This window comes from Lutra lutra, chromosome 18 (genome assembly GCF_902655055.1).
Source record: "Lutra lutra chromosome 18, mLutLut1.2, whole genome shotgun sequence".
Classification (NCBI taxonomy): domain Eukaryota; kingdom Metazoa; phylum Chordata; class Mammalia; order Carnivora; family Mustelidae; genus Lutra; species Lutra lutra.
In genome coordinates this window covers 13,630,111-13,652,524 of record NC_062295.1, presented here as the reverse complement: position 1 = coordinate 13,652,524, position 22,414 = coordinate 13,630,111, and the positions used below count along the sequence as shown (strand labels likewise).

The 22,414-nt window shown below is 50.6% G+C and overlaps 1 protein-coding gene across 1 annotated transcript in view; it reads right to left on the bottom strand.

The window, feature by feature from the left end:
• XYLT1 (xylosyltransferase 1) overlaps window positions 1–22,414 on the bottom strand; it is a 304,182-nt gene that overhangs the window by 41,399 nt on the left and 240,369 nt on the right. Inside the window, 2 exon segments of the mRNA XM_047713155.1 lie at window positions 2,345–2,388; window positions 2,391–2,425. Coding sequence (XP_047569111.1) covers window positions 2,345–2,388; window positions 2,391–2,425 — 79 coding nt within the window.

Genomic DNA, 22,414 nt, shown 5'->3' with positions numbered 1-22,414 from the left:
CGGACGTACTCCCACATCCAGAGGCTCGGCTCGGGCCCCAGCACCAACTGCTTATCTCTTCCACCAGCAATATTTTCATCCTCTGTTCATCATGGCCTGACGTCACCATTGTCACGTGGCATTTATTACGTGCTGGATGCTTTAGATGCAGCATCCACTGAATCCCCTCAACCCCGCAGGGGTAGGTCTAGTAATATTTCCATTATACGGGTAAGGGATCAGGCCTCAGAGAGGTTAAGTCACCTGCCGAATTCAACACAGCTAGGACAGGACAGAGCAGGACTCCAGTCCAGGACGTACACCTCAAAGCTCATGAGTTTTAACCTCTGTGCTATCCCCAGTCCCAAGCACAGGGCCTGGAAGAGTGGAGAGAGAATAAACACGGACGAGGGTGCATAATAACACTAGGGCAACATAATTCAGACCCAAGGCCATCAAAGTACAACAGGTTCCTCTCTCACAATGCCACTTTGCACCAAACATGTATTACAAGGTTACGTGTCGGGGAAGAAGAGTTTTCATTCTCCACCTAGAGAATGGGCCTAGACACCAACATCTGGGCCAGTTTGATAACACCTGCATGGAATCTTTTTCAGCTCCGCCTTGCTCCACCTGGGCTCTGGGGGCAGAGAACTGGGTTCAAATTCTGGTGTTTACCAGTTGTGTAACTTTGGCAAGATCATTTAGATTCCCAAGACCCCGTTTCTTCTCCTGACAGATGGGGATAGTAATTCTTACTTTGCACGGAATAGATGTAAGAATGAAACTGGATCCCCTAGAAAGGGTCAGTGGAGCAGGGCACTTATTAGGAACACACTGCCCAGTGGCTACAATTCTTGAGTCTACCCCAGTCCTCGATACCCTTCTTGGTGGAACATACTCATCTGGGCTGATTTAGAGAGCACCCTCAAGTCAGGTTCCTTCGAAATGTAAAAAAATTCAGGCTGTCAGTAGGATAGGAACAATCTAACAGCTGGATGAAATCAAAGAATTTCGGAAATGACAACATGAAGGATTCGGGGTTACATCTGGAGAGCTCCGGAGACGGAGCTCACTGCTTTGCTTCTTGTCCCTCCCCTGCTGCCTGCCGTGGGTAACTGGGTGAACAGTGTTCCCAAGCCAGCCAAAGTGCGCCTCCATCAGGCCTGGCAGAGAAGACCCAAAGCACAGATCGCAAACCGGAAGGCCAGAGGGGGCCAGGTAGGGAAAGGGGACAGGTGAGGACCACAGTGACCTGGAGGACAAAGGCTTTGTCTATGACCCGATCAGAGCCTCCCAGTGGGAAAACTCAGGCCCAGAGCGAGCAGACACCAGGAGCTTTTAAGAGGAACTGAAATCCGGACCGCATGGAAAACTTGACTACTTTTACATGGGCTATTCACTTTTAAATGAAGCACTGGAATCAAAGCAAAACCAAACCAAACCAACACGAGGCCCAATCAAAACACAGGAATGCGCTCAAATTATCCCATATGCTGGCAGGTTATGGTTTGAGTCAACGCTAGCAAAAAACCTCCCTCCCAGCCTCACTCCCAGAGTGACCCTGGGCTGGGCTTTGCTAATGAACCTGGGGATGGGGAGACTGAGCCTGTGATCTGCCCTACAGGGGGCGCTCGAGACTGACTCCCTTATAGCTGACCTCCAGCCATAGACACAGACGTGCCTCAAAGCTGTTCGGCTTCACTCATAGGTGAGTGAGGTGGCAGTGGATTCAGATGGGGCTTCTGGTGCCTGGAACCTCTGCCCATGTCCTAGGTGGCAAGGGTGAGCCACTGGCACGGACAGAGAGAGGAAGTCCACGATAGTTGAGCTCAACTCCATGCTGGCGAGAGACTCTTTTCTCCCTATGACGTAAATTCTACAAGAAGGAGGCTTTTGGTCCTTGTTCACCTCTAGAAGGCTGCCTGACACGTGGTGGCATGGGGCAGGTATTTGCTGAATGACTAGATGACAGTGATGGCCACGCATCTTTGACCCAATGAACTGAGGCCATCACTTAAACTCTGGGCCTTGGTCTTCCCACCAATATAGTAGAGAGTAATTGATGGCTGCCCTATTTACCTCAAAGGATGGCCGTAATGAGAATACGGACTCAGAAAAGTTATCTTTTCTATCTATCTGAGATAGGTGTAAAGGCCTATCATGCGAGGAGATGCACTATTATCCTTGTCCTTGGCTAATGCGGGAGACCATCTCAGATCCTATGTGAAAGGGGCTGAGCCATGCCTTTCTCCCACTATCTACTTTCCTCCGGCTGTACCAAACCAGGAAGGAAGCCCCAAACGATCACTCAGATTTTCATTTCCATTTGCACAAGGGTGTGTTGGGGAGTAAGATGTACTACCTTGCGGTTGTCCCGGCCGTGTGACTTCAGGAAATTCATATCTCGTACCGGGAGAGAAATGCCACCAGCTGGTCATTTGTCCTGTGGAAACAAACCAAGAGGAAGGTCAGAGTCCTCCAGAGTCCTCCAGAGACCGTGGACTATGTTTAAAAGGACTATTACTGTATTTGTATCCTACATGTTCCATATCCTGTGAACTCTCGAGGGTAAGCATGGTGCCCCAACTGTTTTAGAATCTCTAGGCCCAGCACGGGCTTGGCAAACATGAAGTCATCAGTGTGCGGTGCAATGCCAACTACTTAACAACGTCAGGGCCTTTGCACCTGCTGTGCCTGGAAATTCAGTCTTTTCTCTTTCCAGGTCTGGCTTGCTGTTGTCATCTGGGTCTCCTTCCAAATGTCACCTCTTCAGAGGGACATTTTCTGGCCACCCAACCTAAAGTAGCATCTACCTTCCCCACCTTCACCTTTATCACAACCTTCCGTGTCTATTACTAAGTGTTAAATTGGCTTATATTATGATGTAAGCTCCATGACGGCAGAACCTAGTGGATTTGCTCCTCCCCGGCACACAGTAGGAGCTACAGTAGGGTTGTTGGATGAATGATACCAAGTCCTTGATACCCACTGGGCTACCGACTGAGAGAGCTTTGAAAAACACGAAGTGTGGATCCACAACAGATGACGTCGTTCCCAGCATTGTTATCCCAAATTTATCGCCATCAATCTCGGCACAGGCATTGTAGTCACAGCTAATCAGCTTGTGCATACAGCTGTGACAGTATTTTAAAAGGGCAGTCACACGGGTCTCCATCTGCCAGAAATGCAGTGGTCTCTTCTGCTGAATAAACCCAAACAGGTAAACGGTGCTGAAGGGACAGCTCCTTTACCATCAGGGCTCTCTGCTCAGCGATTTTTACTTAAGAAGGAAAGGGTTAACCACTGTTTCAAAGTGGGAGACAGGGGGGAGGTGATGGAAAAAGGAAGGACGTCCTTGGGAACAGAACAGAGGGTCCACCAGACCGCTGGGAGGCAGGTGGGTGCCTCGGAGAGCAATGGCCTGGGCTCTCGAAGCAGAAAGGTCTGGAGACAGATCCAGCTCCACTCCTGACCCAGCTGTGTGTCCAGGGTGAGTATTAAACCTCCTTCTCTGAACTCCCCTGACCGCCCAGCAGATAGCGGGCTCTCTGCACATACGGCGTACAAACAACTGGGCATATAGTAGGGTGTGCAATAAACCCAGGGCTCAGCGCCTTCCGCCTCCCGCCATCGGGTCTGAGAGGCCCCCACCCGGCACACTGCCTTCATTTTCCCTGCAACTCCTAGCGCCAACGCCAGCCCCTGTTCTGTGATTGGATGACTCATGTTGACCATTCCTAATTCCAGCAGAGGGGGCACCGAGCAGTTAAGAGACGCTGCAGTGATAATGAGCACTGCCGATGTCCCATCCTGCCAGTGAGATGAACCCCGACTCACAGCAGCCGTTCCAGCAATGTCTGGAAACCCCGGTACACCCCAGTGTGTACCTGGCACACACGCAGCAAGCCAAGCCCCACGGGGGTGCAGAGGGGTGAATCCCAGGGACGCAGACAAAAGGCTAACCCCACGTGTCTGCAAAATGATGGTCTCCTGTGTGGACAACCGTGCCCGCATGCTGTCAGGGAAAGCCCACAAGCCTCCTACAAGTTATGGGCAGCTGTGGGCAGAGCCCCTCTGGAAGTTGCTGGGAGAGGTGGGAGTGAGCTCAGTCCATACAAAAAAAAAAAAAAAAAGAAGAAGAAGAAGAAAGAAAAACGATGTCTTTTTCCAAACCATAAAGAGGCCCGCTCCCCTTGCCAGGTCTTAGCGGTTCCTATTTACCAAACCCCTCGCCACTCCGCGACAGTTCATTATTGTCGTCCTGATGAATACGGGGACAAGTTAACCTCTGAATGGGTCCCTGGCAGCAGGAATAATAAATAGGGGCCTCTCAGTGGCCTCAGGGGGAGGATTGGAGGGGCCAGGCGGTGGCTCCCGGGCCCTGTGCGCAAAGCCTCAGGCCTCCCAGGGTCAGCGGCCGCAGCTCCATTTGGCAACCCCAGAAAGCTCCTTTCAGGCCCTGAGCTGGGGCCATTTTCACATTTACTGCTTCACCCGAGCCCCCATCTGACGGGGATGAATAGGCATTTAGCAAATTTACTTAGGCGATGCTTCCACATGAAATCGTCTCAAAGATGACATCTTGGGGGGGGGGTGCACCCAGGGAGGGGCTGCAGATTTCAGGCCCCGACCTGGGGAGAAGGCTGCCTTTCAAAGCAAGGCACTGTGTGCCTGGTTTGGACGGACTGGCGGGGCGAGGGATCCCTGAGTCCCCCTCTTGTCCCCCCTCCCTGGGGGCCCCCAGCCCCCTCCCTCTCCCTCAGAGTAGAACGCCTGATCGGCATGCTAAAATTCGTCTCCCCAGCCCTTCTTCAAGGGGACGTGCGATTCGGCCGGGGCCCACAATTTCTTATTGTTGCTTTCAGAGGCCTGTCTGTAAGAGCCTACATAATACTTAGTTCTCCTTGGATAATTAACAGGTTGTGATCTGCTGACATTTTACCCAATACCAGCGCCCCCCCCCAATCCATTTCTCACTCCTCCTTTCTGGTGGAGTCATTTGCCGAGTGACTCCCACGGCTTGTCATCTCCACCTTTTGTGGAGATCATTAGAAGACCGTTTTCCCCGTCCACGCCCATTCCTCGGATTCAGATGGTGACTCTGGGCCCATCACTGGCAGCCTTCAGAGCCACTGGGATGTCTCGCGGAAGTACGTAAATAAGTAAATGTTAAAATAAATGATGTATTTTGATAAGGAAGAGATTTATTTCAATAAAGAAGTTGCTGTCATATAAATAAACTTATTGGAACCCAGTCAAAATCTCTGTTGGAATCAAACAACAAAAGAACCAGTAAAAACAGCTCTCGAACCATGACCATTTACGAAATGCCCACTGTGCCTGAGACCCTGGGGCCGACTTTGCCACATTTTATCACATCTCACTATTCACCGAGACTCTCTGAGATGGGAGTTTCATTCCCATTTTGCAGATGGGTGACTGAGGCTCAGAGAAGCCACTGCTTAGCCAAGTGCAGAACCAGAATCACAAGCTGGTTCCAATGTCAAAGCCATCACGCCCTTTGCTACTAGACTGCTTCCGAACGGAGTGAGGGAGTGAATGAAATGCGCGAGGGAACGAGTGAATGAAGGAGCCCATCCTCTGTGGAGGTGCTCTGAGGCCTCCCCAATCAGAGCCTGATCTGGGACGAGCAGCAACAGCCCACTGCTATGAGAAACGCAGCACCTCTGGCTCCGCCCAAGACTATGGAGTCAAAATCGGCTTTCTAACGAGATTCCTGGGGGTGCGTGTCCCCTTCAAAGTTAAGAAGCGCTGCTTTTAGTGAGGCGTGAATATGGTGGTTAATTCTCTTCCTCTTTCCTCCTTCATCTTCTCCCCAAGGCCTGTTCCTGAAAGCCCAAGACTTGCAGCCAGTTACTTTCATCTTAGTAAGTCTCAGGTGTTGGGATTATACAATAAAGTAACGCACCAAAGACCTGGGCAGTAGCACCGGGCATACAGTAAGCCCTTGATAAATGTTATCTGTTAGTTCATGGTATTATTACCATCCTGAATATCAGAAGCTGAAGACATTTCGAGCAGGAGACAGGAGTATAATGACCCAACCAGATTTGGAACTTGGAAAGCTTTCTGGGTGTGAGACCCAGGGATGTCCCTGCCGAGTGTGGCTGGGGAAAAATGCCCCGGAGAAGGGACTCGTCCCATGGTCTCCCAGCTGGTGTCAGCATTAGGGTGCGCAGAGGACCACCTCAACAACGTGTGTGTCTAAGATGTATCACGGCCCTGGGCATGAGGACACACAGGACGAGGGTGCACTGTTTCAGCTCTCAGGTCCTTCTAGTGCCAGGAGCCCAATCGCAGCCGTGCTGGTCTGCTGGCCACGTGGGGGCAGCCCGAGGAGGGGATGGGGCGAGCCCAGCCTCCACCTGGAGAAAGCACGCACAGCACCAGCTGAACTGCTCTATGTCCCTCCTGCCCGCCAGGCTAGAGTCCAGAACCCCTCCGTCTGATACCGGGAAGAGTCTGGCAGAGGTGCTCATGACCACTGCTAAGGCAAAAGTGAAGCATAAGGATCTTTGTGAATGTCAGGAGTAAGGGCTTAAATCGGCTCGGAGTCTGTGCAGAACCCACAGGGCCCTGGATCGAGCCCTTGTGGATGCACCTGGGTAGGCCACGGGAGGGGTAAACAAGTGTGCGAGCGGCAGCGGACGGAGGGACTACGACGCTGGGCTGGGAGGGTGAAGGCACCGTCCGGCTGAGCACAGGGCATACCGCTTCCCCAGCTTCTTCCCCCTAGCGTCTCATCTGCACAGTTGTTTCATAGGTACGTTCAATTTAAACAGTACTTTAGCTCTGCCCTGTGCAACAATATTTGTAGTACCTGATGTACCTTTCTCCAATCTTAAATTGTGGTAAAATACACAGAACATCAGATCTGCAGTCTTAACCATTTTTGAGCGCACAGCTCAGGGGTCTGAAGTACATTCGTACTGTTCTGCGAGCATCACCACCATCTATCTGCGGAGCGCTTTTCATCTCGTGAATCTGAATGTCTGACATCTGGAAGCAGGAGCTCCCCATGTCCCCGTGGCTCCCAGCCCCAGCCCCCAGGAACCAGCATTCTATGTCCCGTCTCTGTGAACAAGTTCACAGAGGAGTCAAACTCCAGGAACCTCGTGCAAGTGGGACCCTAGGGTGTCTGTCAATGGTACGACAATCCATGTCATACCAAGCGTCAGAATTTCCCTTTTTGAGGCTGAGTCATTCTGATTTACCATTTATAGGTCTTTTTCCTGTGACACATGAGCAGCCATAATGACTGCGTGTCTTTGTACCTTCTAAAGCACCTGGGCCATCAGAGGGATACGGAGAGTGGCCAACCATCCTGGCTGGGTGTCTGGGACACAGATGTTTTAGTTTTAAAATCAGATGGTCCCAGGCAAACCAAAATGAGAAGGCGGCACCTGGGTCTGTCGAGAGCTGTGGGATCACAGGAGTGATGTCAGATTTGGAGCCCCTCCCCCGCCTATTTTTTTTTTAATAAAAGATTAAAACAAAAATTTTTTTTCATTTGATAGAGCACAAAGAAGGGGAGTGGGACAGAGAGCAGCAGACCCTCTCCTGAGCAAGGAGCCTGATGTGGGGCTTGATCTCAGGACCCCAGGATCATGACCAGAGACGAAGGCAGACACTTAATCAAGGGAGCCACCCAGGCGCCCCATTCTCTGTCCTTTCATGAGGAGCCCAAGCGTACAGAAAGCCATGATGGTGGGGTTAGGGGCAATGTAACCCTTTCCCATGCTTCTGAAGTTCACGGTCCCCAGCTTCGTCTGCAGCAAGACAGATAAGAGCAAGAACAACAGGACAATAGCATCTGGCAGTGGGGCTGACGATAGGGCCCTGTCCTCAGCACTCTGCACCTGTTAGCCCACTCAGTCCCTGTGACAATCCTATGAAGCAGATGCTCTAGTACCCACGTTCATTTTTATTACGTAAATGGGAACGTACACGTCCGTGGCTTGTGCTGTCTAATCAGCACATACAAGGAGACTTCATCCTTCTAATGGTGACACGGAATCCCGCGGAATGGACAGAGCCAAGCCCCTGGTGATGGACATCTAGGGTATTTGCTCCCCCGCCTACAGATACTGTGCCTATGAGGCCAGCATCCTTCCACATTTATCTTTCCGTATTTGGGTAGGATAGATTTTCGTAGGATTAAATTCCCAGATGTGGAAGTGTTTATGCAAAGGGCGCTTTCTGGCCCTCTTTGCTCTTAGAAAGACACACTGCACAGACTGAGGCTACCCTCAGGGCCCAGGGTGGGGCTCCCAGCAGTGTGGGGAGGGAGAAGGAGACTGCAAAACGATGGATGGGGCCACTGTCCTGGGACGGCTGGTGTGCTTCTCGGGCAGGCTGGCCAGGCCTGGCAGGGTCCTTCCGGCCTGCCTGTCGTAGCAGCAACCAGTGGGACGCAAATGAGCCTCTGTCAAGCAGCAAGTGGGGTGTGTGTGTGGGGGGGTGCCCAAAACTATCCAGTGCCTGGGGCGGCTGCTGCAGCTGGTGTCCATCTGTCCGTTAACAGCACAGGGATTGTCAACATGGGCACCTTGGACAATGCTTTTCAGGGCCTGGCAATAGTTGTGAGATGAGCAGGCATGGGGTCTAATTCTGTTCGTTCCTCCAGGACCTGATACATGGTAGATGTTTGGCAAATACTGACTGGCATTCCTAACAAATACCCGAGCACAGCACGGGCATGTAGGGCGCGTGGGTGTGGCTCCCAGCGCAGTGTCTGCCTTCCGGGAGGGGCTCCATCATTCCCTTGTCTCTCCATGCCTTTGCCCACGTCCTTTCCTCCACCAGATATGCTCTTGCCTGTATCTTCGGACGAGGGGCGATGTGGGGCCATGAAGCCCATGAAGCAGGAGAAAACAGTAACAACAAAGGAATCTTGCCTGTGCTGCCTACAAAGGGTTAAGTGCCCCTCCCCATTTCATCAGACAATTACCCCATCAAGCAGGAACTAGCTGATACATGAATAAAGTGAGACACAAAGAGATTCAAGGACTTGGCCAATGTCTTGCAGGGGAAATGGAGTGCTGACTCAGACCCAGGCACCCCAGGTCCAGAGCTAGGGCTCTGCAAACCTGTTCTTCTCGGGGCGGATCAGCTGTACGAGTCCACTCCATTTCCCTAGAACGAGAGCCACAAAACAAGCACTGGAAACGGAAATGACAGCCACTTTCTGAGGCCTCCTACTTCCTTTCCAGGGAATTGTCCGTGAACATGAGCTGCATGTAGACAAAGCCTCCTGCTCTGGGTCTGTGGCCTTTTCTGCTCTGCTTGTCTAAAATCTGAGCCCTAGCCACTGGATTTCCTCTCACCCCATGCCAGCTCACAAATGGATTCGGACCCATTTTTCAACATGGCTTATTTCTTTTTGGGTGTGTGGGGGGAGGTGGAGAGGGGACCCTGCCATCGCTCTGTTGGCCACCTTCCAAGAAGGTTATGCTTGGACCTTATGGAGTCTTCTTGTCTGCTAGTGCATCTCTTAGAAAGGCCAGAATTCCAGAACAGGAAGAAAAAAGATCAAGTTCAGAACTCTCTAAAGAAGAGTCAAGAGCAAAAAAAAAGCTTTGGAGACGAGAGAAGGAGAGTCCCTGATTTGAATACAGCCAAAGCTTTGCAGCGAGACCCAGTTTTGTTAAGATACAGGAGAAAATGTATGGAAAAAGCTAGATACTGTAGTTCTTCCTGGACCCGATGGACAAAATTACAGCCACAGCTGGGCACCCAGGGAGAAGCGAACTGGACAAAATGTCGCTCCAGTTTTCGGACTGCATTCTAAGCTATCTTCTGGAAAGGAGTCATAGGATTTTTCTAGAATGTTAAGTCTGATATCTCTTCTCTATTTAATAATATCCTTTAGTAGCTCCCCATCACCTGCAAGACAATGTGTACAAAGTGGTTCTCGAGCTGGCCTGCTCACTCAATCTTTGGGGTTATGTGAAGTTTTCTAAACGTCCTGTGCTTCCTCATAACTGTGACTTGGAAAACTCTAATAAAACTTTGCTTTCCTGGGAACATGGCTTCTTACCTCTCTGATAGGTCAGGTGCCAGATACCTGGATCAGCAGTGGACAAGGCGGTTATGGTCCCTGTCCTCTAGAAGCACACAAGACAGGGGGGAAGGTGACAGATAGGGAGATTTTTGTGATATGGGGTAACGTCCCAGGTGAGATAGAGCACAGAGCCTCCCGGAGACACTGGGGAGCAGCTCTTCCCCTCCACAAAGGCAGGCAGGCAGGCAAAGTGGGGAACCACCTGGCTAATAAAACTCAATCACTTTTGATTGGATTTATCCTTTTGTTACTGGTGGAAACGATGCAGAATTAAAACACGCTCATGGCATTTGCGGGAACTGGCAAACCATTTCTCAAAGCCTCACCGCTTTCACGGAGCACTTGTAAGACACACATTTTTCATTTTAAACATACATAAGCCATTCTAAGAGGCAGTTTATCTGACGTTCCATCAGTGGGAACTCTTAAGGTGTCAGCCCTTCCTGCGGACGGCTGTAATGGAAAGGTAACTGACAAGAATCAGCAGGAGGCCATGCCTGATCCTGGGACAGCTGCGCCATCGTGAATGGAGAGCTGCCTTGCCATTCAGCCTCGTGTGTGTGAGCGCACGCGTGTGGAGTCTATCTGATTGTATTTTAATTTTCTGAAATCTGGTTGTCCTCAGATGCCACGAGACATCTCAAATGAGCAGAACATTTGGTTAACCAAATTCCGCATCCCCTTACAATGACTGATTACAGCCAGCTATTGGATGTGGTTTGGGCGGGGGTGGGGGGGTGGGAGTGGGGAGCAGAACAAGAGGAGGCCTGCTTTGGATGACAGAGAAAGACTGAATCTTAAAAGTAGAGGTGATTTAAGCAAGAAAGTCACATTTTGCTACAATGAGGGCTGCATTCAGAGATTTTCCCCATGCTCTTTGCGACTTTGTTTCTATTTGATGTTAAGCAATTTCCTAGAGGGGGCCGAACCTTTGTTTTCTAATCTGCAAAATGGGGATAAAAATGGTATCTGAGTTGCCTGAGTGTTGCGAGAAGCACTCAGCAGGAAGTTCCCATACCCTCTGCTTAGAAATGCCAGAGGAAAGGCATACCCACCACCTGCCACACCTCCATCCTTTCATCCTACATGTCTACGTGCCTAGCAGTACTCTCAGCTCAACTTTCCCTCTGTGTGTAAGGCTGAGAAGAGATTTTTATTTTCACCATTCCACATTCCCCTGAGTTTGTGCAAAGGAAGGCTCTGGCCTCCAGTAACAATGTATCTATTCCAGTCTCACCAGATGGGTGTCCCTAATGCACCAACAATAGACATATGAGTATGTGGAGTGGTTAAAATAATGAGACCTGAGACCAGAGAGTTGTAGGTTCAAGTCCTGGTTCTACCATTTACTAGCTGTGTGGCCTCCCACAGGTGATTTCTGCCATCTGCAGCTCATTTTCCTCATCTTTAAAGCTGAGGACAATAATGCCTACTTCATCGGGTTGCTGTGAGGATTAAGTGAAGTGAGAGGACATTCAGCATTGCCTGCAACTGAAAACTCCAGGCTCACAGGGATGCTGGTACTAGGAGTGGGAGGAATGGTGGGCAGAGGAAAGCAACAGAACACACAGAGCTCCCACAGAATGCTACAATGTTAGCTTTTGTTCCTAGTGCGGGTCTAATCATTTTTACTTCTCCAGGACTAGGTTCTATATTCTGCAGGGGGTAGGATGTTATAAAGATCTCTGTCCCCTAGAATTTCAGGGTCAGGTTGGTTCTGACAGCCTGAGGACAGCACTGAGCTCGAAGGACAGCTGACTGTTGCTGATCGCCTTGGCAGCCTGCCAGGTTCACTAGCCTGTCTGTGCTGGAACAAGGTCAAAATGCACTGTAACACAGAAGGGAAGCCACACACTCCTCCGTGGAAAAACAAACGTGGAGCCACGCCATAGCTGCCTCTGCAAACCTCAAGGGGACACAGATTCTTGGCTCAAGAGACTAGAAAATGAGGACATGCTGCATTTAGTATATATTTTCCCTGCAGATTCTAAGCCCGTTTATTTCAGAGGGTTGATGAGAAATTATACAAAACATCGGGCTATTAAAACAGAGGACATAGGCTCTGAGGTAGTAATCCTCAGAACCAGAAAACTTGTGACATGTTCTAGAAGAGAATTTATTGTATAGATCACTGGTTCTCCAACTGTGTCTGGGGCAGCCCCAGGTTCCACTGGGTGGCTCACCTGGGACTTCACCAGAGCCGAGGCAGTGTCCCCTACTTTCCACATCAGGTGAAGTTTCAACCGGGCGTAAAAAACTTAGTAGCTTAACAATCAAAGTTCAAACGTGATGAAAGGAGATGACCAATTCAGATTCCTATTTTGCTGGGGTGGGGAGGGCAGAGGATAGCATAGGACCAATGTTCTGTAGAAGGACTAGCCGAGCTCTGCTCTCATCAGGCTGTCTGACCTTGGGCAGGAACCCTCTCGTGGAGCATTGCTCTTCACTTCTGAGGAATGGGCACCATCCTGACAGGACACGTTCTGTAGAGCTGTCCTGAAGATAGAGAGAATGGTGCATATAGGCTGAGCACTGAGCACAGGGGCCCGGTTGGAGTCAGGGTAGCTATGTGCCGTGTTACTGCTGGGGCTGTGAATTACGTTTCCTTTCTCCTTCCCTCCCTCCCTGCCTTCTTTTCTCCCTCCCTCTCTTCCTCCCTTTTCCTTCTTTACATTTTTGAGCATTTCTTAAGTGCCCCAAATTGTGTTGAGTTCTGAAGCTAGACATGAATTCAGCTTTTTAAACCACTGGTATCACTTTGAGTTGCATGGACCTGTTTCAACAGGGGTAATTTGGTTTTATCTGACTGTACATGGGCTCAGGCTGCCGACTCTTTGGGTAAAGGTCATTCGTTTATAGGTATTCTTCAAGTATCTGCTCAGAGGTAATACCTCGCTCCTTCTCCCCTTGTCTTCCTATAGACGCTGATGGAGTGTTTCTTAAGAAAATAGAATTTAAGGGGTACCTGGGTGGCTCAGTCAGTTAAGCGTCTGCCTTCAGCTCAGGTCATGGTCCCAGGGTCCTGGGATCGAGCCCCACATCGGGCTCCTTGCTCAGCAGGGAGCCTGCTTCTCCCTTTCCCTCTGCCTGCCTGTCTGCCACTCCCCCTGCTTGTGCTCTGTCTCTCACTATCTCTCTCTGTGTGTCAAATAAATAAATAAAATCTTAAAAAAAAAAAAACAACAAAGAAAAAAGAATTTAATGGCATCTGGGACTATTCTGAACACCCGCTCACACAGATGTTGCTACGAGTTCATTGATCACTGATAAAATACTTTGCAGCGCTGGTCCTTCAGTATTTACATGGTTGGGACTATAAAAGACGAGTATGTTACAAATTCTAAAACAGGATGCTTTCCAGATAGGAGCAGATCTGCTTTGTTCCCATCACTAAATCCTCATTCAGTCAGTCAGCAAATATTAATGTTAGACCTCCTACATGTTAGGTACTGTTCTAGGTCCTGGAGAACAGTGATGACTGAGAAGCAAATCTCTGTGAGAACTGATCCCTGGTGACTCGAGGAATCCACTCTATGTCTTGGATTAGCTTCTCTCCTATGCATTACGAATGGTGCTAGTTTTGCAGCATCCTTGCAGGAACCAAGGAAATAGTCATTCTGATTATTTTCTGTGTTCTGAGGTTCTTATAAGGAACCCCAGCTCAGAAAGGATTGGCTAGCACAGTTTCTGGGCACCTAATAGTTGCTTAATACCTAGAGGGACAGATGTTGAATGGAATCCCAAAGGGCTGTGCCAGGTTCCTGAAATGGAATTTACAAACACACACAGAATCCCTTTCCTGCTAAGGCAGATGCACGGGCAGGTACCCATGCCTCACACCCAGATGAGTGATAGCCAGATGCAGGGACATTGCTCTGCATCAGGTGATCTGTGTGCCTGAGCCTCAGTGGCCTTGTCTGAATGGGGCACAGAACCTATGAGATCATGTGTGCGAAGGCTGTGCCCAGAGCCTAACACACAGGAAGTGCTTGACTATCCCAGAGCTCTTGTTACTGATTCCCTCCGAAGGAAGGACAAGGATGGCTGGTCCCCAGGCACGCCACACCATGGCACAGACTCAACAGGTGTTTTCTGGGGGGTAGGGGGAGCCAAGCCCTTGGGATGCTGACACAGCCCAAGAGCTTGAGAACAAAGCCAAGCCCAACCTCTCTCAACGGTTGGTTCCCTTGCTGGCCCTCCAAGGGCTGAGGTCGGCCAAAAACAAGGAAACCCTCAGAAGCTGGAAGTCCTTTTTCCTACTTTATCTTTTTATTCTTTCTTCCTTTTCTCTGTTAGACAGTTGAACCGGAACCGCGTATGTTAAAAAGTCACCATAATACCCAGAAAAATTGAAAACAGGTGTTCAAACAAAAACTTCTGAATAAATATTCATAGCAGCACTATTCACAATAGGCAAAAGGAGGATATAATCCAAATGCCCACTGAGCGATGAACGGATAAACCAAACGTGGTACATCCATACAGCGGGATATTATTCTGCCATACAACAGAGCGTGATATGGACCTGTCGCGGCGCGGATGGGCCTTGCGAACATCGTGCAAAATGAGACAAGCCAGGCACAAAAGACCACATGTTACATGATTCCATTCATATGACGTATCTGGAATAGGTAGACCCATGGACACTGGGTGACTGCCAGGACCTAGGGACGGGCGGTGGGGCACAGAAATTAGGAGCAACTGCTTATGGGCCAGACTGTTTCCTTTGGGGATATTAAAATGTCTGGGACTATGGGGCGCCTGAGTGGCTCAGTGGGTTAAGCCGCTGCCTTCGGCTCAGGTCATGATCCCAGGTCCTGGGTTCGAGCCCCGCATCGGGCTTTCTGCTCAGCAGGGAGCCTGCTTCCTCCTCTCTCTCTGCCTGCCTCTCTGCTTACTTGTGATTTCTCTCTGTCAAATAAATAAATAAAATCTTTAAAAAAAAAAAAATGTCTGGGACTGGAGTAATGGTTGGCTGGCTAACACTGTGAATGCATAAAATGTCACTCATGGTGACTTCTATCAGCTGAACCCCAATATTGCACACGGAAAAAGGGATCCCATAACACGGCTACAATACCGACTGTGCTTGGTATATCGTAAACATTTCGTACACACTATACATTTACCCTCCCAACTTCTCTAGAAAGGGGAGCATTAGCTCCATTTTACAATGGACTGACTGAGTCTCCCCAAGCTTGGCTAAATTATCCAGGAACAGCGCTGCTGATGCTAACTACTGAGGACAGGTGTCACGTGCTCCAGGAACCAGATACGAATCCCCTCATATCCCCTCGAATTCTGCCTTCCCAACAACCTCAATAGTAGGGACTCCTGTTCTCACCCATTCTGCAGATGAGGAAGGACTGAAAAGTTACATGACCTTTGCCAGCTGAGACAGAGGCAGGGACATGCATGGGCCTCAGAGCCCCAGGGCTGCGGCCCAGAGGCTTAGCCAAGGAAACCGATGGAAGGTGGACGGTCTACCCCTCAGCGCTGTTCATGGAACATGGGGACAGCTTAGTTCCCGGCCATTGGACATCAAGAGATCACTAGGCCAGGGCGGGGGTGGTGCTGGGTGGCTCAGTCGGTTAACTGCTGAAGTGTTGACCCGGGGTCCTGGGATCGAGTCCCACATCGGGGACTTGTTTAGCAGGGAGCCTGCTTCTTCCTATCCCTCTGCCCCTCCTCCCTGCTCGTGCTCACTTTTTCTCTCTAACAAATAAATAAAATCTTAAAAAAAAAAAAGGCGGGGGATCGCTTGGGATTTGGATCCTCTCCAGGCTATAGGGAAGCCAGCAGGCTGTCGCACAAGTATGATGTGTCAACACCCCTTGGCCTGCTGGACTCCCACATGGGCCCCCACCCCCCGTCCGTGCTGGCACCCCCAGTTAAGTGGAGAAGCGGCGGAGCCAGTTTGAAGATTTGTGAGAAACCACCACGGCTCATTGTTCTTTTGAAATTGACTCTCCGATGCTTTGGAATGTTTTCCATTTTCATGGTGGGGAAATCTGAAAATGCCTCTAGCTGAGAGAAATAAGTAAAGACAAAACCTTGCCACTAGTCTTCAACCGAGGAACAAGCTCAGAAATGCTTTGAATACTTGCAGAGGTGGAGGATGAGGGACACGCCACCCGCGAGCTTCTGCCACACAGGAATAAATGACTGTGGGCACGGCAGCCGGGCGCATTGCAGGGGACGGCCACTGACCACTCGTTTGCTCCTTCAGTCCTCCTGGCACAAAGGGCTTGCTGAGCTCTTCCTATGTGCCAGGCGCTGTGCCAGGGACTACAGATAAGCCTCAGCGAAAGAGGCTTCTACACTTGCGCAATTGGCAACGTGATCAACTGGCCAGAGTAGGTCAGGATACTGTCCTGATTTATTGAGCACTTGTTCTGCGTCCGGCGAGGCCCATCAAATTACACAGCTAAATCCTCACCGCAAAGGCTGAGGCAGGTAAGCGTGACGCTGTCTGTGTTCCAGATGAGAAGCGAGAGGCGCACAAAAGACAAGCCACCTGCTTAGGGTTTCGGGGCCAGTACGTGCGAGGGCTGAATTCAGACTCTGGTGAGTCCCCAAGCACACACTTCTGATCCCTCTGCTACCCTGCCCGATGGCCTGAGCCCCCAAACCCCTACCAGAGAATGGAAAGGGCGTTTCTGGGTCCAGCTCCAGCTTACAGCATCTCCCCAGAAACCCCAGGGGCATGGAGACCCTGTGCTGCCAGAGGCCCGAGAGAGAATAGCAAGGAAACCACAGGGGGGACTAGCCTGCTGGAAAAGTAATTACCTGAGCTATAACGCACATATCTGCTTGCAGAAAATATTAGCTCTCATATTCTACCTCCCACCCCAGCAGCCTGGTAGAGTTCTTCACTTCTTTTTTCTTCCCTTTCTTCCCCCACTGCTGAGAAACTGTCTAGGAGCTAATGTAATCTCATCAGGGCACTTTCCAATATAGAATTTTCCCAAGATGATCTGTTGCTTTTAAGCAGAACTTGGGCCCTTGAGGTCCCAAGGCATCTGGGCCTGCCAGACTCTCCAGCCTTGTTCTGTGTGTTTATCCACTTCCTACATCTTGTCCACATAAGCCTCTCTTCACTTGATTCACAGTCCATGTTCCCTCATGCCTCAGGGCCTTTGCACATACAGCCCTCACTTCTGAAAAACTTGTACCCAGTTGTTCATCCAGTTAATTCCTTCTCTCCTTTCCACTCTCAGCTCAGAGACACTTCTCCAGGGAAGCTTTCTCTGATTCCCTAGAAGGGAAATGGTTATACGCATGGGGATTTGCTGTATATATCCATGTAAACTTCTTTCCTAACACCGTCTTAAAGACGTGATGATTTAATGGTCAAATCTGTGATGGCAGAGAGGTTAACTACCCTACTGGTAGCTGTAAGCCCAGGTCCTTGCAGACATCTGGCATACTGTATGTTTCCACGATGTGTAATGAGTCAATCAATCATGAGGTCCTAAAGCTGGTATTTCACGAGAAGCCATTTCGTAGTCATCATTTTGGTTACACATTTTTCTCTTCCCCAATCATCAGTGCAGCCCACGGCAGACTCATGAGACACATTACAGAAAGGGAGTCCAAACACCTTGAGGTACGGAACCGGACCCACAAGATCAGGCAGATTTACGGAAGGCACCCCAAGGACACGTGCCTAGTCACTCCAGGAAATCTTGGAGAATTAGCTGGCATTGGGGCATTCATCAGGAACTTACCAGGTGAGCCAAGGAAAGAGCAACCAGTTGTGTGCTTTCGGGGGAAGCAGGAAGTGGGCTAAACACTGCAATCAGTGAGTCTTGGGATTCAGTGTCATTAACCTTTCTGATTCCGAGTGAGGACAGTGGTGCAGGGTAAATTACAGTGCTAACAGGCACAAGGTATTTCTGACAGGTTCATACCGAGAAGGCTGGATGGTAATACTGTACCATCTTCTCTGGCTGACAAACCCTACGCGGGGGGGCTGGAGAAGCCTATAGTCACAGAGAACCCATGTGAACAAACTGCCTGTCCCCTCCCGGCCGGCCTGGTCAGGTGATGCTGAGAAGTGAGCTCTGTTTCACACCTTGCCTCCCAGCTCAAGTTTAAGGCTGGTTAAGCCATGCAGGAGGAAAAATAAGGGAAAAGAGGACGGCTGTTTGATGTCAAGCTCAGCTACCCAGGGCTGGGTGGGAGTTGAGGCCAGGGTCTGGAGGAAGTTCCCAGAAGCCCTTAGCAATCTCTACCACTCTCCCTCTGCCTGGGGTCATGAAGTCTGAAGCATGGAGTGGACCGCAAGCCGGTGCCTGGGTTGGCAGAGTCATTGGCGATCATGCAGAAAAGCCACGTGTGGGAAGATGGGCAGTGGGTGAGTGGGGGATGGGACGGTGAGTTTGCAAAGGTTGCAATGCGTGTCTGGGCCAAGGTCACTATCTGAATTGTGGGAGATGCAGCAGAACGGCCTAGAGCATGGGTCTGTGTACTACAGTCTGCCACCTGCTTTGGTCTGTGAAGTTTTGTGGGAACAGAGTCATGCCTATTTGTCTATGTGTGGTCTACGACTGACTTGTCGCTCTGGTGGGAGAACTGTGCCATCGGGACAGAGACCGTTCAGCCTGCAAAAATGAAATATTTACTATATGGCTCTTTGTAAAAATGTTTATTGACATTATGTTTCTCTCTCTGTGGTCATTTATACACCTTCCTCGCAATGGCTTGAGATGCCCTCCTTAGGAAGTGCCTTCCCAGCCCACCCCCCTCTTTCCACACACTGTGTTTTCCCTGGGATGCATTTCCACCTGATCCGTTAGCCACTTGCTTATCTACTGTCTCTCCCCGTCACCGGCATGGGGGTGCCTCAAAGGCATGTACTTTATTTACTGCTGTATCCCAGAACCCAGAAAACTGCCTGACATACACCAGGCACTCAGTAAATATTTGTGGAATGACTGAAGAGCCACGTGCCCCGTGTATGTGTGCTTTAATATTTCCTTATTTAGATCAACTCTGTGTATATATATTTTTTCTTTTCTTTTTAAAATTAAGTAGGCTCCATGCCCAGCACAGAACTCAACATGGGGCTTGACCCGCCAACTGTGAGATCAAGACCTGAGCTGAGATCAAGAGTCAGACGTTCAACTGATTGAGCCACACCGTGCCCCTAGATCTACTATACATACATATACATATTTTTAAAGATTTATTTTAGAGAGAGAGAGAGAGAGAGAACACTCAAGTGTGCGCACCAAGGATGGGGGAGGGGCAGAAAGGATCTTCAGGCAGAGACTTCAGGCAGAGGGGGGAGCCTGACGTGGGGCTCAATCTCATGACCCATGAACTCATGACCTGAGACAAAAACTCAGAGCTGGGACGCTCAAATGACTGCATTACCCAGTGCCCCGAGATCAACTGTCTTTTTAAAGAAAATTTCCGCTTCAGAAATCAGGGCTGTATTAGGTCTTCCTAAATATTAACATTGTCAGAAATGTCCGCGTACCACTTTAAATCATCTTGCCCACCACCCGTGGTCTGTGGATCAGACCCGGGAAGCCCTGGCTTGTGGCTGAGGACACAGGTGGGTTTAAGCCTGAGCTCCACTGTGCAGTAACTGGGCACCGTTGGGCACACTCCTGTCCCTCCTCTCTCTCTAATGGGGGATGCTGAAGGTACCATCTCACCTGGAGGCCAAGAGTTTCAATGAGATTGCGAAGCCCTCAGCCCATACCCTGCACACACGTGGCGCTGGGTGCACAGGGGCAGGCACACTTGGCAGAGAGGGGTGTCCTGGAGGTCAGTTCACGACATGACGGGCCTCCCGCCTCTCCCACCTGCAGCCGCGATGCCCAGCGAATGAGGCCCGGCTTCGGATGCAGCCTCACCACATTCTGGCAAAGCGATTTGGATTAATGGGACGATTTAGCTGTAGGTGTCCAGAGAATGCATTGTTTAAAGTAACTTGTTAGAAACTTCCCCAGGGCGGCCAACTTTTAAACAAAGATTGACTCTGTAATCAAAAACTGCTTGGCCTTAAACAACATTCCGGCATCCCAAAGAGCACAATTACATTGAGAAAGGGGTGGCAGTGTTTGTGCCCCTGGCTGGCTTGGCCAAGTAATGTTGACTGATGAACACAATTAAATTGCACTGGGGAGGATCCTTCTATGGAGGAACAAAGGACATGGGAGACAGGCAGCGGCTCTTGGGGGCACCATTTCCGTCCTTTCTCCACAACGGAACACAACACTCCTGTGGGATTCCACTTTGGGGTCTCACCCTGGGAAAACTGGCTGGCACCACCAACTGACCCCCGCTCTTTCCTCATTCCCCACTTTCTGCTGAGATAGGGTTACAGGCAATTGACCAAGGTTAAGAACCGGGGCTCCCCATGTTCCATCTGGAGCGCACGGGGCTGTCTCACTTCAGATGGATAGGAGCAAAGGGTAGGGGGCAAGCCCAGGGACTGCGCTCTCGGCCCTGGCTTCTGCTCATGACCCTCCCCCTGGCTGCGTACCCATCCAGATGCCCCAGTCACTTTCTGACCCTGCCTGGGGGCCTCCCAGCGGCCATCAGGTTGGCCAGAGGCAGACTCCTTGAGCCTAGGGACAGGGCTGGAGTGGTGAAGGTGGTGAGGAGGTTTGGGGGTGGGACTACGAAGGAGCATATTTAAACCTGAGGGAGATTCTGCAGCTGCAGTGATTTGAGAGTAAGCAGACTGGAGAAGAACAGGGGTGTCTCAGTCCACTGAGGTCAGGAGGCTGATAAACACTAAGGGTCTTTTCAACCAGCCTTGCAGAAGAGAATGGAGATGGGGGCCAGGCTTGCTCAAGAGCAGAGGCATCAAAACATGGCTCAGCTCAAGGCGACAGCCTTTTGAGACTCCCATCACAACCGCATTTCTCAAAGGCGTGTGTGCGCGTTCTCTCTGGGCCTGCATCTCAACAGCAGGACAAGGGCACAGGGATAGAAAATAGTGGACAGAATAAAGAAAGTGACCACAAAAAAGGCCAGACCACCTAAAAAAGGTCTAGAATGAAGAAGTGCCCAGGATGTCTAGCTTTTGTAACAATAACAATAAGAGAATGACTTCCCGAGCTTCTATAACGAATGCCCAGCTGTAGACTAGGTCCCATGTTGCAGAGTCTCTCATGTTTACAATGACCCTCCGAGGAAATCGCTGTGCGGGGGGTGGTTCTGGTGGCTTCCCAGTATAGACCCTCGTCTGCCCATCTCCTTCCCAGGTTCACCCCAAGGGAGAATCAACTGCTGGTACAATTCGTCCATGCCAGAGAGATGGCCGGGCATGGTTATCAGGGCCTGGGTGCCCATCTGGTGGTCGCCCCCATCTGCATTCCACAACTGTTTCTGTTTCCAGCCTCAAACCTCAGCGGCACCTGACTCCTTGGGGTCAAGATCACGAACAGTCACAGTTCGCGGTTATGCCTCTTCCATTCACACAGCTGAGTAGATGCAGTAAGCTAAGGTCTCCCTGGCCCACCGGGCCATCCCTCTCTCTCCTCTGTGCTCCTCCGGAGGGCTGAGCATCCTGGTCCTGACCTTCAGAGGGCGGAAGGGACGAACATGAGGCCCCGCTGAGGCGCCCAGCCTGAGCCACTGTGCTCTGACCTGGCTGCTTCTCAGACAGCTTAGCTCGCAGAGCTGGACGTAGGGTAGGGCCTGCCTTCCCTCTCAGCTACTGTTCCTCACGTGGCTCCCTGATACAGGACACTGACGTCTCCCTCTTACAGGGGAGAAAACTGAGACTCGGGAAGGCTGGAGTCACCTGTCTCCAGCTAGTAGGGGGCAGAGACGGGATTCAAATACAGGTCAGGCTGACACCACGGGGCCTCTCACATGCCCTTGGGGGAGCAGGCAACAGCGCAAGGAAATGCCCGCATTGGTTAGGTCTTGCTATGGAACAAGTGTGCGGATTTGGAGGGAGAGCAGCCCTTTGTTCTGAATTACGCCTGCTTGAGGCTGATATTTAAATGAGTGAGAATTCCATCAGGCACCACAGTCTAGCAGTCTGGGTAAGAGTCTAAAGACTGAGATCAGGAGGGAAGAGGACTATAATAAGAATTGGAAGCAAGGGCAGGACAGCTGGTTCCTCGGTCCTCACCTGGAGCCAGCAGGACTGGTAGAGCCCCGCTCTTCTCTTAGCCAGAGAGGGAGAGAGCCCACTGGCACCTGGACTACTCTAGCCATGGTGGTCGTGGTGGGGCCCCTGCTCTTGACTGATTGGCCTTTTCCCCTGGGGGCAAGTGCTCGTGCATCGCACTGGCCAGTCTCGTGGAGCAGGAAGCACGCGGCACTTGGGACTCAAGGAGCCTGTGTTCTAGTCCTGGCTGGGCTGCTGCCAAG